This window comes from Heptranchias perlo, chromosome 26, assembly GCF_035084215.1.
Source record: "Heptranchias perlo isolate sHepPer1 chromosome 26, sHepPer1.hap1, whole genome shotgun sequence".
NCBI lineage: Eukaryota > Metazoa > Chordata > Chondrichthyes > Hexanchiformes > Hexanchidae > Heptranchias > Heptranchias perlo.
In genome coordinates, this window is record NC_090350.1 from 26,197,302 (window position 1) to 26,214,422 (window position 17,121).

At 40.2% G+C, this 17,121-nt stretch overlaps 1 protein-coding gene across 2 annotated transcripts in view; it reads left to right on the forward strand.

Moving 5' to 3' along the window:
- Positions 1–17,121, forward strand: part of ldlrap1b (low density lipoprotein receptor adaptor protein 1b) — a 41,903-nt gene that overhangs the window by 11,498 nt on the left and 13,284 nt on the right. Inside the window, exons 2-5 of one of the 2 annotated variants that reach the window (XM_068006592.1) lie at positions 5,733–5,851; positions 9,897–10,039; positions 12,612–12,724; positions 15,315–15,429. In XM_068006592.1, coding sequence (XP_067862693.1) covers positions 9,944–10,039; positions 12,612–12,724; positions 15,315–15,429 — 324 coding nt within the window. In that variant the 5' untranslated portion in view covers positions 5,733–5,851; positions 9,897–9,943. The remainder of the gene's footprint in view (positions 1–5,732; positions 5,852–9,896; positions 10,040–12,611; positions 12,725–15,314; positions 15,430–17,121) is intronic. The other variant, XM_068006591.1, reaches the window with a different exon arrangement.

Genomic DNA, 17,121 nt, shown 5'->3' on the forward strand with positions numbered 1-17,121 from the left:
TGTTGGCGTATTGGGGTGCGAATTTGGTCCCCATGGCTGTTCCGTGTGTTTGGGTAAAGAACTGGTTATCGAAGGTGAAGACATTGTGATCCAGGATGAAGCGGATGAGTTGTAGGATGGCTTCCGGAGATTGGCTGTTGTTGGTGTTGAGTATTGATGCTGTCGCAGCGATGCCGTCATCGTGGGGGATACTGGTGTATAGTGCCGAGACGTCCATCGTGGTGAGAAGTGTTCCTGGTTCAACTGGTCCGTGGGTACTGAGTTTTTGTAGGAAGTCTGTAGTGTCACGACAGAAGCTGGGGGTTCCCTGTACGATGGGTTTCAGGATGCCCTCGATGTATCCAGAGAGGTTCTCACACAGGGTTCCGTTGCCTGATACGATGGGACGTCCGGGTGTGTTGGCTTTGTGTATCTTTGGGAGGCAGTAGAAGTCTCCCACGCGGGGATTACGTGGGATGAGAATGCGTAGGATGCTTTGAAGGTCTGGATCGAAGGTCTTGATCAGTTTGTTGAGCTGGTGGGTGTGTTCTTTGGTCGGATCTGCGGGTAGCCGTCTGTAGTGTTCCTGGTTGTCCAGTTGTCGGTATGCTTCTTTGCAATAGTCTGTTCTGTTCTGTATGACTATGGCTCCTCCTTTGTCCGCTGGTTTGATGACGATGTTGCGGTTGGTCTTGAGAGCGTTGATGGCGTTGCGTTGTGCTCGGGTGACATTCTGGACTGTCTTCTGAGTGCGGCTGATGAATCTGGCATTGACGCATTTCCTGACAGCTTGAGCATACATGTCCAGCTGAGGGCAGCGACCCTCCGGAGGAGTCCAGTTTGACTCTTTCCTCTTCGGTTGCTGTACCGCGGATCCCTCTGTCTGCTGTTCCGGATCGTCGATTGTCTCATTGGGTTCGCTGCTGAAATCTTGGGGTTTGTGGTAGAATTCCCGGAGCCTCATTCTCCTGATGAATTCCTCTGTGTCCGCCGCGAGACTAGTGGGGTCCATTTTGGTAGTGGGGCAGAAATTGAGCCCTCGGCTGAGAACTTCGATTTCGTCTGGTTGAAGGGTGTGGTCGGATAAATTGACAATAGACTTCCCTGTGGTTGCAACCGTGGTACCAGGGGAAGCTTGGTCGTTGCTGGTGGTGATGCCGAGTTTCTCAAGCTTCCTGCTCTTGGTTTTCATGTAGGCAGCGTAGTTCCGTTGCCTCGTCTGTTTGGCGGTATAACGTAGCTGGTCTGCTGTGTCCTGAGTACAGGTTGAGAGTATGGACTCTATCTTGGTTTCGAGGTTGTGGCGTCTGCTGTAGAGTTGGTGTATGAGATGGTTGCGGAGTGTGCGAGAGGTACGGCGGCAGAGTCTCTCAGCGTAATCCGAGTTGTATGTGGACTTGAGTGGGTTCGTGATCTGGAGTCCTTTCGGGATCTTGTCTGCTTTCTTGCAGCTCTGTAAAAACTTGATGTCTGTGTCTAAATGCGCGATCTTCTTGGATATCCTTTCCACTGTGAGCCGGCAGTTTGTGGTGTCGATGGTAGTCATGATGTGGAGATGCCGGTGATGGACTGGGGTTGACAATTGTAAACAATTTTACAACACCAAGTTATAGTCCAGCAATTTTATTTTAAATTCACAAGCTTTCGGAGATTTTCTCCTTCCTCAGGCAAATGTTTCAAGATCTCCTTGAAGCCTACGCATTTATACATATTGAACAATAATAAATGGTGTTTACAGACTGCCTCTGCAACTGCCCGTTGCCAAGGCAATCACCGTGTTCAGACAGAGAGGTGTTACCTGCAGAACCTCCGAATACACATTCAATAAAAAAACAAACAGGGAAAAAAAAACAGAGAAAAAAAACACAGAGAGAGGCAGAAACATCCGGAAGGCAGAGAGAGCCAGCAAATGACCCATTATATTAAAAACAGATAACATTTGTTCGCTGGTGGGGTAACGTGTAGCGTGACATGAACCCAAGATCCCGGTTGAGGCCGTCCTCATGGGTGCGGAACTTGGCTATCAATTTCTGCTCGACGATTTTGCGTTGTCGTGTGTCTCGAAGGCCGCCTTGGAGTACGCTTACCCGAAGGTCGGTGGATGAATGTCCATGACTGCTGAAGTGTTCCCCGACTGGGAGGGAACCCTCCTGTTTGGCGATTGTTGCGCGGTGTCCGTTCATCCGTTGTCGCAGCGTCTGCATGGTCTCGCCAATGTACCATGCTCTGGGGCATCCTTTCCTGCAACGTATGAGGTAGACAACGTTGGCTGAGTCACAGGAGTATGAACCATGCACCTGGTGGGTGGTGTCATCTCGTGTGATGGTGGTATCTGTGTCGATGATCTGGCATGTCTTGCAGAGGTTACCGTGGCAGGGTTGTGTGGCGTCGTGGACGCTGTTCTCTTGAAAGCTAGGTAGTTTGCTGCGAACGATGGTCTGTTTGAGGTTGGGTGGCTGTTTAAAGGCTGTTTAAATATATTAGGGTGCCAGCAATTAAGGAATGGTCCTGTGCAGTTTTAGAATCTGATTCCTTTAACAAAAGAGTTTGACAACGGGATGCTGGGCCAATTTGTGCAACAATTGTCTACATATCATGTCGTTTCATAACTAACCTTTGAAGATGATTCCCAACATCTGCTCTAGGGCAAGAGGGTAATTTCTTGATGTCACTAGGTTTTTAAAAAATGATACTTTTAAAAATACATATGGGAAGCTGCAAAATGAATTGTTTTAAATCTAAAGTGAAATGCACTTGATGGCAGACCTGCAATTACTTAAGCACCTTATTAACATTTCTAAACAATCTAGTCTATGCATGATGTGGAGATCACAGTAGGCTGTCTATACAGACAGCCTACTGTGATGAGGCACAGTAGGCTAAGTTGGTAGATGCACTCTGTGCTGAGCATCGGATCAACCTGATTAAGGTTGATGACAACAAGAAAGTTGGTGAATGGGTAGGCCTTTGCAAAATAGACCGAGAAGGGAAAGCTCTCCAAGTTGCAGATTGCAGCATGTGTTGTAAAGGATTGTGGCAAGACTCAAAGGCCAAGGATGTCATTGATAACTATTTCAGGGCAAAGTAATAACTTTTACACTCCTGCTTGCCTAATTACAGGAATTGTGCCTGCAGCTCCAAACCTTCTTCAAAGCACAAAAATAAAACCAATACCCAACATCGGATCAGTTATTGGCAATCCCGCGTTGAGAAATTTTATTTTTAAAATGTATGACGGATGGCTATATTGGCAGATGTGGTGAGCACAGCTAGGTTTAGGTTTAAGGGAGATGTCTATTTATAAATTTGAGCCGTATATATAATACATTGTGCTAATTTTAGATCTACTGTATGTGCTGGATCGTATCAATTCAGACCTGCAAAAAGATAGATACTTCAACTAGTTCATTCCATAAAAAAATTCAGTTACTGGCTGTACTCCAACTTATTGCTAATGTTTGCTGCTTGTTAATATTGTCAAATCGTGATGGTTTTTGAGGACTCTAACTTTGTAAAGTTTGGTATTCTCCTCACTAATTCTAAACTTTCTTTTGTTCCCATGGTGATTTCTAGTTTAATTTCTTAGCTTTTTTTTTGTCTACATCTTTATTCAGAAGTGTATGTTTATCCTGACTCTGTCACCTGACCAATTTCCAACACATGCCACATGGTTGCCTCCAATTCCGTATACTTTAAAATTTTCATGCGAGCTAAGTTCCTTTGATACTCAGTTTACATTTGTCTTATCATGAACACTGCTGCAGCATGGAACATTTATACATTAGTTAATTTTTGAATAAAGTTATGCTTTCATATGTGTAAAATGATTTTCAATACAGATAGGGATATTCTGTTGACATTATACACTTGTGTATTAATGTGGTCCTGCAAATTAACATGTGATTGTACTTTAACTTTTAATGGGTGTGTTATGTGGATTCTGGTGTATAAACCAGAATTTCTGTTCAAGGATTCAGATTTTATTTTGATATACTGTTACACAGAAAAGCATGCTCCATTATGGGTTTTAAAAGTTGTATAATTATTTCAGATAGTATGGTGGCTGAGGGCTGTTTTCTAACTATGGGTTTAAATTTAACTGTTGTGTTGGCTTGCATGTACTTTAAATTAATGTCTATATTAAGGTTTCAGGGTTTGGTAATTTTTAAATCTTGTCTACAGTAAATTACCTGTTGCAGACATTTAGTCTGCATGAAAAATCCCCAGAATTGAAGTTGGAGATTAAAATAACTACAGTTCTTGCAGTCTTTTTAAAAAAAAATCTCCAACCTAGTCCTGACTAAACTGTCCATGATCCTAGAAACTTTCTGGTTGGATTTATGTCATGATCAACTTTCATGACCAATAACTTTATCTTGCTACATTTATTACATCTCTTTTACATCAGTCCATCCTGATTTTGTAGAAAAAAATTACTCTGAATAAATATCCAGTAAGGAATAGGATTGAAGATTCTAATGATAAATGTGGATCAAATATACTAATCAGTTGATTCCTGAGCTGTTGAGATCATGGAAAATAATTTGGGAAAGATGAAGTATTTTGTGTTGTTTCAGCCCACCAAGCCTGTTCCTTCCATGTATCATGTACAATTGACTCCAGTTTAAGCCGGTTTTAATCTCTGGAGGAAACGCAGAAATTTATTCCCATAGAATTGTATAATGTTACAGAATGGAAACTGGCCATTTAGCCCATCGAGTCTGCCCCAGTGTTGTCTCCAAGTTAGCCACCTGGTCTAATCCCAAATTCCTGCTCACTCATCATAGCATTTTAATATTCCTCTTTTCCAAGCAACTATCTAATTCCCTTAAAGAATTTATGGATTCTCCTTCTTCAACAACAATTTGTGGCAGGGTATTCCATACTCTGAACACCCTCTAAAATTTTTTGTAAACTTCCTTTAATTCTTTTTGTGACTATCTTAGTTATATTCTTGTTACTGTCTTATAGAAATGATCTACCCAATAAATCTAAAATAACTGTTAATCCAGCTAAAATGTTGCAGGTTAGGATACCTTGGAAAAAATGAATTTGGAATAATGGTAGCCTTAGCTTAGTGCAAAATGTAGTCAGATAGTTTCATATTATTGGTTTATTTTGTATTTAGTTCTTAGAAAATGCAAAACCTAAGTTTTCCCCCCTTTCCATTTAACTATATTTGTGTTGCATGCATTTACCAAAAAAGGTTGTCCAAATTGTCATACACTAGCTGACTCCATCTGTGGATGTTATTGGAGCCTATGGTTTCCATGGCACAAGATTTGCATTGTGAATGAGAGCTTCTAACTACTGTTTTGTTCAATTCAGCTTTTTGTCCTCTTACAATGTAGAGTTAATGCTGTAAGTAGTTTTGATGATGAAACAAAAGACTTGAGGATCTGGTAGAAAGAGTTCAGAACTTTAAACTTCATTCCTGGAAGTCTTAATTACCAACATCAAACTACAAGTATGCGTGACCTTTTAATGACATTATGGTGGGGTGGGGCGGGGTGGTGAGGAAAAAGAAACTACCGACTTTTTGCTACAACTTGCGACTTCAAATATTACTGTTTCTGTTCACGTTCCTTTTGTGGATAAGCCACATGTGAAGGTGTAAGAGGTTGGATGGTTGTCCCAGAAGAATCTGAATTGGATGTACAATCTGCCATTAAACCAAGTTTAAAATCTGGTTTGTGTTTAAACAAGTCATTTTAAAATCCAAATCAATTCCATGTTAATATTTTTGCTTTAAGGTTCCTGATAATCTCCACAAAAGTGAATTACTGGGGAAATATCTGATCCCAGAGGAAAATCAGTCATTCTGTTCACTTTAAATTGGCTATTGGTTCAAGGCTTGACCAGGATTCTGTTTGTAAGTACTGTTGCTTGAAATTTAATATTGCTCCATTTGAGATTGACATTTCTGAAATGGCTCGCTTTAGAAACTTTTACTCAAACTTGACACTTTTGCCATCTGTGGAAGCTCATACCAGCTGGCAATATTTCCCTCATTGGGTATAGATGCTATTGTATCCCAATCCAACTTGGTAAAACATTATCAGGCTGTAGCGTGCGTTCTTAAATTTTTTGTTGGTTTCTGCGCTTCTCCAGTTCTTGCCTCTAGCGCATTCCTGATTTTAATCGTTCCACCATTGGCGGCCATGCCTTCAGCTGCCTAGGCCCTAAGTTCTGGAATTCCCTCCCTAACCCTCTCTACCTCTATCTCCTCCTTTTAAGACCTACCTCTTTGACCAAGCTTTTGGTCACTTGTCCTAATATCTCCTTATGTAGCTCGGTATCAAATTTTGTTTGATAACGCTCCTGTGAAGCGCCTTGGGACATTATACTATGTTAAAGGTGCTATATAAATGCATGTTGTTGCCGTCATCGTCGTTGATGGTGTTAAATTTAGGGTTTTGCAGGTCAGCGCACACCCATGTTGAGATTCATGAGTTCATTGACTTAGGCTGTTTGGAATTTTTGCACTGTTGCGAGAAAGAATATTTACAGACTCTTCCATATTTCTTATTTCTGAGATTAATATGAAGCCTTATGTAGTAGCATTTAGAAAAGGTCTTTAGAGGTCTCTGCAGTAATGGGTATTGTAGACCACACACTGACTTGCCTTTATCCAACTACTTTTCATAAAATATTGCTCTGCCTATTGATTCCTATGTAAAAGCAAGATGTCAGATATAAAATAGTCTTTGATTAATGTCTGGTTTTGTCGAAAACTTAATTACCCCTTATATACAATGCATTAACTCCAAACACTTATTTTCAGACAAGAAAGAATTTTAATTAAAAGAAACTTGAGCTCAAGGGAAGTCCTGTTCTGACCATAGTCAGAACTACCACTTCGCCGGACAAAGGACACCCCCCACATTTATACAGTTCAATCAGCAATATCTGTCTATCATAGAATATGGGCGTACATGTACATTCTTATTGGTTCAAGTGGTTAGTCAATCAAGCAGGGAGCCTGCCTCCTCTGGACTCCATAGCTCATTCCTGCTTTGGCACGTAGCAGGCTTCGCAAGCTTGAGAACATTACCTCCCTAAATTCCAAAGCTGGTTAATCACAGAGCTGAAGTCAGAATCAAGGCTACATGGCCTCTCAAGAAACTGTATTTTCATTATATTATAAGCCAGCAATACCCTTATCTGAACGGGGGGAGGGGGGGAGGCCAGACAGTACCAAGCACCTGGACAGCCAACTTAATTATCAACGTACCAAAGACAATTGTATCTTTCTGTGTGTGTGTGTGAAATTGTAACTACCCTATGTATGGGAGTCAAGGAGTTAACATTGGTCAAATACCCATCATGCTTTTCTCTTTTTATGGTCAAGTTTCACGTATTTCTACATTAATGTGGTCTTTATGGTTTTCCACAGTTTACATTAATAATTTGCTTTTTATTTGAGCATTGACTTTTTTTTATATAGACTCTGTCCATTGCCAACACAACTGCAACTCCTATTTCCCACTTGACCAGCAGCAGTTCACTAGATGATAAGTGCCTCTGTGACAAAGGTAGTATGTGACTGAGCCAAACAGTCCAGAAGTTCCCAGGTTTGATTCTTGGTCTCTGATATTAGCTGGGTTGGCGAAAGGAGCACTGCAATTGGCTTCAGTACCCATAGGATAATGAGTGGAAAAGCCAATGTATGTTCTTGGTCCTCACTGCTGTCTAGTAGCAAGTACCTGTTGGAGCTGCCATTCTGGTGCTAGCATCAAATATCCTACTTATTTTTGGGTACTGACTAAATGTAGAAGTGCTAGACATGCCCATGATGGACCGATACAGAAACAAATAACCTTGTATTTGTACATGAAATTCGAGATCCATTCAGGTAATTGTGAATAACTAGAAAGTTATTTAGAGCTGTTTCACATTACAGGTGACCAGTAAAGACCCAAACCCTAATGGAAAAATTGTTTCTCTCCACTTGTTTACATTGGTTCTGTAGAATTAGTGGTCATTCACATGTTATTATATAACATACCATTATTTCAATCTGTATCAGAGGGATTTGGGTGGAGTGATTTCTATAAACAGACAACTAGCCTTTACGTAATAAATGCAAGTGGTGTTTAATTACACATTTTTCTAAATTGAGTTTTTTTTACAAAAAAAGAACCCACATACAAACTGAAAATGTAACGAATGCTAAATCAAAAGCAAAATACTGTGGATGCTGGAAATCTGAAATTGCTAAGTAGTTTCTGAACTTCATTTCTACAATTCTGAAGATATGGCCTCAGCTTTTAATAAGATGAGACTTTAGTTGACAGAATTTGACGTAAATGCCATAGCAAAGGACCAGACAACCTTGGAGGAGTCTAGCAAGCCTCCTACACAGCACAAATCCTGTGGTGAGTGTGTTCAAGATTTAATTTCGGCCTGTGGTGGTTGATGTACATCAAATTATGATTGCCATAGATACTTGGCTGAAACGGAAGATCTTGTCTTGTTTCCTGTGGTAAATGAAGTAAAAGAGATGGCTCCTGCTTACGCAAAGGGAGCATTTTTCCCCAATTAAAACAAAATTCAAATATTTCATTCAATTTTATTTAACAAAAGTTGCCTTCAGCAGCAGCATAGAAAGGAAATTTCAGGCCCCAGACTTTTCTTTGCATTGTCGTGAAGTCTAACCTGTTCTTATCTGGCTATATTTTAAACTGTAGCCTCAAGTTTGAAGTCAATGCTGTTTTGAAATTAATGCTTCAAAATGCACACTGTTGTCCTACATCGGTGTTCAGATACGCTGTGGTTTTTAAAACGTGTGCTAGTTAGTAGCATTGGTTAATACCCATTTCTAAGTTTGGACCATTTAACTTCTTCACTGTTCTATGCGCTGGCTTAAATCTTTCAATGTTTTTGTTGTTAAATCACTAAGATTTCTAGTTTGCCTGTGGCCTATGTGTGGGTGAGGGAACTGTGCTCACTTGCCTTCGGGTTTGAATAGGAGAATAGTTGTAAAGTCAAATATTCACAGCTATTGTACAATTTACAACTGAATGCAACAGACTTTGTGTGAGCAGAGGTGAAGGTATTGCTGTGTATTGTAGAACCAATGTGCTGCTCAGAGAAATGGTGGTTACAAAATGCAGGATTTGATCCCGTGTCGGAATCCCTGATCTGATGTGGCCAGGAGAGCCTCTAAGCAGAGCACAAATCTGTCGGAATATTGTCATTTTATTGCAATGCTGTACCCTCTACCAGTTGTTTTGAGCAGAACAGGCAGCAGTTGGAGAACCAGTTGCCCAGCCAATCTTGGCAGTAGACGTGTGGTCCAACTGGAGAAGGTGAAACAACAGGTAACATTCCCCCAAAAGAAAATTAGATTTACAAAGAACAAATCAATTTTGATTCTGAATTGGTTTTTATGTACATTATTTAAATTCTTAAATGCCCCAATTTGACTGCAAGCACAATTGATTTTTACTAGTTTTACCATGGAAATGCTTTGGTGGCCTTAATTGGAGGGACGGAAGAGAAGGTGAACGGAGTACATTTTTAAGTTTTAATGGTAAGGTGGCAGACAGCAATCTTTATCTTATCAGAGTATCTCTTCCCAGCTGAGTGCTGATGCCATTTATGTTTAAAGGATCTCTTCAGTAGGAGTAGCTGGAGACAAGGGCTCTAAGTATCATTTTGAGACGACATTGCCTACTCCTTTTTAAGGAGTGTGTCTTCATCTTGTGTAACATGATGAATAAGGGTAAATAGCAGAATGATAACCTCAGAACACTTGCAGGTTTTGAGTCTTTGACATTTAAAATTGAGATGTTGCATTAAATCTTGTAGCTATTGGTTGAGAACTATATAGCAGAATCGGCCTTCTCGCTAGTGTGCTGGTACTAGCTTTGAACTTGCATTCCTTAATGCACATTCTTTTACCTTTCTTCAAGAGTTGCCAGAAAACTGGACAGATACAAGAGAAACACTTCAGGAAGGAATGATATTTAACCTCAAATATTTGGGCATGACTCTAGTGGAACAACCAAAGGGAGAAGATATGTCATCTGCTGCTGTCCGAAGGATAGTTGCTATGGTAACGTTCACTTTTGCCTACATTTTGAATGGTTGGTTTTGGGTAAAACTTGAATGTTGAAAGCAGTGGTAGGAGCTTTGTCGGATTTGGTTGCCCAACCTCTACACCGATTGATGCCAGCTGCACTAGATCTCCTTGAGGCACTAACGCAGCACAAACCCAATATTAAAGTAGCTTATAGATGGAGCCCTTGTTTATACTGGCAATGGTAACTGAATTACTGACACAAACATAATGATTCAGCTGCTGTCAACCACTGCAAACCCAGTGAACTTAAAGCGCACACAATAAAACCACAGTGGAGGCATTTTACTAACACCACTGGTGGGAGGATGTAATTGGAGCCATTACAAGTTTACATTGTCAGTTTCCATTTATAAATATGGACATAAAATGATCTATTGGATGTATTTAAAAATAAGGACAGAATGTATGGCTTTAAAATGGGGACTGAATTATGTCTGTATGCCCTGGTCACATAGTAGGAACATAGGAACAGGAGTAGGCCATTCAGCCCCTCGTGCCTGCTCCGCCATTTGATAAGATCGTGACTGATCTGTGATCTAACTCCATATACCTGCCTTTGGCCCATATCCTTTAATACCTTTGGTTGCCAAAAAGCTATCTATCTCCGATTTAAATTTAGCAATTGAGCTAGTATCAATTGCCGTTTGCGGAAGAGAATTCCAAACTTCTACCACCCTTTGTGTGTAGAAATGTTTTCTAATCTCGCTCCTGAAACGTCTGGCTCTAATTTTTAGACTGTGCCCCCTATTCCTAGAATCCCCAACCAGCGGAAATAGTTTCTCTCTATCCACCCTATCCGTTCCCCTTAATATCTTATAAACTTCGATCAGATCACCCCTTAACCTTCGAAACTCGAGAGAATACAACCCCAATTTGTGTAATCTCTCCTCGTAACTTAACCCTTGAAGTCCAAGTATCATTCTGGTAAACCTATGCTGCACTCCCTCCAAGGCCAATATGTCCTTCCGAAGGTGCGGTGCCCAGAACTGCTCACAGTACTCCAGGTGCGGTCTAACCAGGGTTTTGTATAGCTGCAGCATAACTTCTGCCCCCTTGTACTCTAGTCCTCTAGATATAAAGGCCAGCATTCCATTAGCCTTATTGATTATTTTCTGCACCTGTTCATGACACTTCAATGATCTATGTACCTGAACCCCTATGTCCCTTTGGACATCCACTGTTTTTAACTTTTTACCATTTAGAAAGTACCCTGTTCTATCCTTTTTTGATCCAAAGTGGATGACCTCACATTTGTCTACTTTGAATTCCATTTGCCACAATTTTGCCCATTCACCTAATCTATCAATATCCCTTTGTAATTTTATATTTTCATCTACACTGCTTACAATGCCATCAATCTTTGTGTCATCGGCAAACTTAAATATGAGACTTTCTATGCCTTCATCTAAGTCATTAATAAATATTGTGAATAATTGAGGCCCCAAGACAGATCCCTGCGGGACTCCACTAGTCACATCCTGCCAATGTGAGTACTTACCCATTATCCCTACTCTCTGTCACCTTTCGCTCAGCCAATTTCCTAACCAAGTCCATACTTTTCCCTCGATTCCATGGGCTTCTAACTTAGCTAACAGTCTCTTATGTGGGACCTTATCAAATGCCTTCTGGAAGTCCATATAAATAACATCCATTGACATTCCCCTGTCCACTACTTTAGTCACCTCTTCAAAAAATTCAATCAGGTTTGTCAGGCACGACCTACCTTTCACAAATCCATGCTGGCTCTCCCTGATTAACTGAAAATTCTCGAGGTGTTCAGTCACCCTATCCTTAATTATAGACTCTAGCAATTTCCCCACGACAGATGTTAGGCTAACTGGTCTATAATTCCCCGGTTTCCCTCTCTCTCCTTTCTTAAAAAGCCAGAGTGACATGTGCAATTTTCCAATCTAAAGGGACAGTTCCTGAATCTAGAGAACTTTGAAAGATTATAGTTCGGTGCGCCCTCTAACTTGCTTCACCTGAAGATTACACTTGGTCTTCACTCCCTCTGTGCAGGGCTGCAGGAGATCATTGAGATGATTTAAATTTTTAAAAAATATTTGTGTTTTGTGGAACCGGTTTGTTACTGGGGAAGTTCCAGAGCTCTCAGTTCTGTTTTGGTCGTGCAATACTGCCGACAGCACGTGACCAGCAATTGTGGAATGTGCCACTATTTTTGCCATATCTTCTGCTTTTTGTAGTGCTTAACTAATTCAAAGATGAGTTTATGAATATTGAAATTAACACTTTGAATTTGCATCAAAAATGTAACGCAGTAGTTGCTTGCAATCAACGTACTAAAAATTTCAGATAGTACAGCAGGCCCTGCCTATAGAAGCATCTCTGGTTTTAGTAAGCTGAGCACCTGTGAATTGCTGTATCCTGTTATCCATAAAATTGGAACGATACCAGATCTAACCTTGGTTGGACTATCTATAGTTCATAAGAGAATTAATCTCTTGTGCATTCGTTAGAAAAGCCATTTTTTGGTCCCATATAGGTTTTGGCTTTGTATCCAACTTTAAGTTTTTTTTTCATACAGGCCAAAGCAAGTGGGAAGAAATTTCAGAAAGTTGCATTAACTGTGTCACCACGAGGAATAATTCTACACGACGGTACGAGTAATGAACTAATAGAGAACGTCTCCATCTACAGGTACAAAACGTTCCCATTCAAACACTTGATTTAGATATAAATATTGACTGTACACTGATACCAGATGGGTAGGGTGATGTAGAACTCTCATTGCCATCTGAGATTTAAAAAAAACAAAATACCGGCAATGCACAGTGGGTCTGTTGACCTCTGAAAAGATAGTAGATTGGTTAACATTTTGGGTGTAGAATCTTCTTCACAACCTGTCCCCACGTAAATGTGGCTGTGTAAAAAGCATAGTTTATGGAGTAATGCCTTCATGCTTTAATCTTGACAAAACACGAGAGGTAATACTCTTGATCTTCTGAAAAGTAACTATGTCTCCTTTTGATTGTATAAGGAGTTGGAAGGTCAAATGCAAGGTGCTGTATGTACGGGAAACAATCATAAAAGAAAAAAATATACTCCGAAGACGTTTTGGCAATCTCACTTTCTGCTAAATTATAAGTGTTTCCCTGATGTGCATCGCTAGAAGATAATTTCAAGAATTAATAATTTCAGTATTGTTGAATACCCGTGTGTTTTTAACCTGACTATACCGCACTGCCAGATTGCCTTCCACTACATACAAAGGTGTACTTGGGGGCAGAGAGAAGAGCGGTGTTTTTATTAAAGAAAATAACTGGAGAGCTGCAACCTGGCCACGTAATCCAGGCTTTCAATTAATGGAGAAGTTCTGGGTAACATTTTAAAGCTTCAGGTCTTTTTTTACTCCTGCCCCCAAAATAGTTACTGTGTGGTTGACACTTTGGTTGCAAACATAACTTGTCACTTCAGTAACTAATCCAAACCAATTAAGCAGGCCTCAAAATTAACTGGAGTACATACTCTGCGGGCAAGCAGCCTACTGATGTGGATCTCCCTTCATGGGAGTAAAACACATATCAGGGTTTAGACATAGTAAGAATATAATGTAAGGGGAGAAATATACTGCAGTGACTCTTGGTCTTGCTTCTATCATCTTGGTACATGCCAGTGTTCTCAATAGTTCCACACCAGGTTGCATTTCTGAAGTTATGAACATTGAATAAAATCTAGGTGCCACAACACACACAGAACCGCAACATTCTGTGCCAAGGAGTGGCAGGATGTGGGTTTGCGTTTGTAATTCTCCCCCCGCCAAAACCACATGTTTATTTCAAAATCTCAGCTCTGCTTTCGTAAGCCACTTTTACACTGGTGGTATTTTGATTTGAATTCTGGAAGATTAGTGTCGGTGAGTTGGCTCCCTGAGTTTACAATGCTAAATCCCAAGATAATTACAAATGAGGCAGGCCATTCAACCAAAGTGTCAATTCATCCATTCAGAGATACCCTACAGAATTACCCTGCTCCCCACCCCCCTTCACCCCAGTTGCAGCACCCAATTGGTTCTTGCATGACAAGGGGTTTTTCCTCTACCACTCTATTCATATTTATTCTGCATATTGATCACTTTGTGTGAAGAACTTGCTAATATCAGTCCTGAATCTGGCCTGAACCCGTGACATCAACAACAACAGCTACTTGCATTTATATAGCGCCTTTAACGTAGAAAAATGTTTCAAGGTGCTTCACAGGAGCCGTTTACTTTGAAATAATTTTTCACATTTACTTTTTTTATATAATGCATTAACAATCTTAATTAATTCCACAAGATCAATTCTTAGACATCATCTTTCAAGGCTGAAAATTCCAAGTTTGTTTTATCTTTCCTCATAACTCAGACCTCTTCTGCTTGTGGCTCTTCTCTACACTGCCTCCACTGGAGTTTGCCCACCTGGGTATCCATAATCTCTGCTTGTAGATCACCTTTACTTGAATGAAGGAAAATGGAGAAATGCTAGCTGACCCTATTTCTCCTCACCCTGTTTCTGCATATTCTCCTTCTTTCTTGGGGAAGAGGCTCGAAGTTTTATTAAATTAGGGATTTGTTTTTAAATGAATGATCTTTTCAGAATGAGTGGTCTGCTTCTCACCTAGCATACACCAGTTGTTCTCCATTGGCACTTTTTTTAGTTCAGATTGCAAGAGTTCACTATCTATACACCAGCACTCTTTTTTTTTCCCCCCCCCCATATACTTTCCAATCCCGTTGGCAGAATCATAAGCCACAAAAATATGGGCCTACAATTGCCACCTTGGTTGGTGAGCTAGCTTTAGCAATATAACCGTGGGGAGCCATCCCATAAGTGCTGCTCACCTGCAATCCAAACCAAAGCACTTACTGCAGCTTGCTTTTACCAGCCAGTCCTACTTATCTGTGCTGCAGCTGAATCTACCTCATTCATTGCAAAGAGCTTGTTTCTCAAGTCACCGGGAACAAGTTCACACTAGTAGAATAATGTTCTGTTGTAGAGGTGGCTGGATGAGTCCACCTGGGAAATGGGTGTAGACACCACCGAGGGCCACTTATTTTTAACCTTTTTAATGAATAGACTAAATCTAATCAAAAGAAATTGGAATTGATGGCAGGCCTTTGCCAGCAGTGATATTTAAGATGTGTTTTTTGTTGCTGTAAATTGGTCTTTTAATCTTTTTTCTTAAACAATGCCCTTTTTTCTTAAACAATGCCCTTTTTTCTTAAACAATGCCCTTTTTTCTTTACCAGGATATCCTATTGTACAGCAGACAAAGTACACGATAAAGTTTTTGCCTACATTGCTCAGAGCCAGCTAAATGAGACATTGGAATGCCATGCCTTCCTGTGTACAAAGAAAAAAATGGTGAGTTCGTGTGTACTCTTTCGTACTGTATCACTCCTGTTTCTAAGCATTTGCATTGCAACCCTCACTAAGGGTGCATTCATCTTTAGCATTGCTGTGTAAACAATGTCAATGGCAAATCGAAGAAATCTCCAGACTCAACTTTACAACCTACCACCTATTGGTTTCAGAGATCAGCAACTGCAGTGCAAACACCATCTCTTTCAGCTCAGGTTCCAAAGAGCTAAGACTAACGGTGTTGAGAAAAATGATTAAAATGTTAAAAAAAAGAAATCCTTCCCCAATTGGCTGTCCTTCCTCGGGATCAAGTTAGAAGTAACTTAAAAGGTTTTTTTTTAAAAAAAACAAAATTACCTGAACAATGTGGAATGACATCACAATAATGGGGCGGAACTTGCGCAGAGTGTCGTGGCAACGATCGCTGCAGCTCCTGTGAAATAAATTTACGAATGAACTTACTGCAGGCTCTGTGGAGTCGACTTGCGTGATTTTTAACTTTTCTAAAGAATTGTGCGCAATCAACCTAGCCCCTGAACAGCGTAGGTTGATTCGCATGGAAATGTCTGTATAGAAGACGCGTCCGCAAAATCTGTCAGGAAGCGAAGTCACGCCCAGAAGCAGGCAAGCAGACTTCATTCATTTAAAGTTAGTATTCTGGAAGTCATTGTGACATCTTTTTAAATAAAAAGGTCAAAGAAATAATTTAATTACATTGAGACCGAAGGGAAATCTTTTTTTAACATTTTAATCATTTTTGATGACCAAAAGCTATTAAAGTAAGAGGTAATATGAGACGCCACATTTTTAAAATTAAACTTTTTTAGTTGTTTGGCAGTCATAGTTATCGCACTTTTAAAACTTAATTTGGACCTGGTATTTTCAAGTGTGCATTTTGGTGGCGTAATTAGTTATGTTTCATGGGCAGATGAGCAAGTTTGTGATTTTTTTTTTTCAGTGATTTCTCTGATTGTAGGTTGCGATGGCCCTTTAATTTGCAGCTGTCAATTTGTCGGCGAACCGATAGGAGCAAGTTCATGACTTTCGCATTTTACTGAGCATGTGCAAATGTGGCAACTTGCTCCTTCGATTCACCATAAAAAAAACGGAGCGCGCTGTTAAGCTCTTTATTTCGGGAACAAGTTCTGCCCCATTATCGACCAAAGGAATCCCCTTGAGATCTGATCAGATTTTTGGAGCTGCCTGTGAATAGGGCCTCCAAACTCTTAAGGAAGTTTGGGAGCACATCATTAAGTTCCATTGATCAACTTGAATGTGTTGTTTATACTGAGGGACATCTGGTTCAGTTATGTGCTTTGGATTGGACAAATTTATTTTAATAAGTGGGCCACGTAAAGAGAATTGCAAATGCTGGCATTATGGACAGAAAGTTCTGGAAATGCAGCTGAGGAAGTGTCTGCACCCAAGATGTACACTTGAAACATTAACATATCTTTTTATTTATCTCTTCAGATGCTGACAAGCTTCCAGAGTATTTTCACTTTTTTATCCCGTCATTTTCTCTAAAATGTAAACCTGGCGCAGTTTTAAAAATAGAAGTCCATTTTTTCCTCTGCTTTAATGCCTCATTATGTCAGTCATTAATTACATTTTTAATTTAATTTCCCATTCACAAAGAATATATCAGAACTTAAGCTATGATCCCAACTCCTGTTTGGTTTGGGCTTAGCAGAA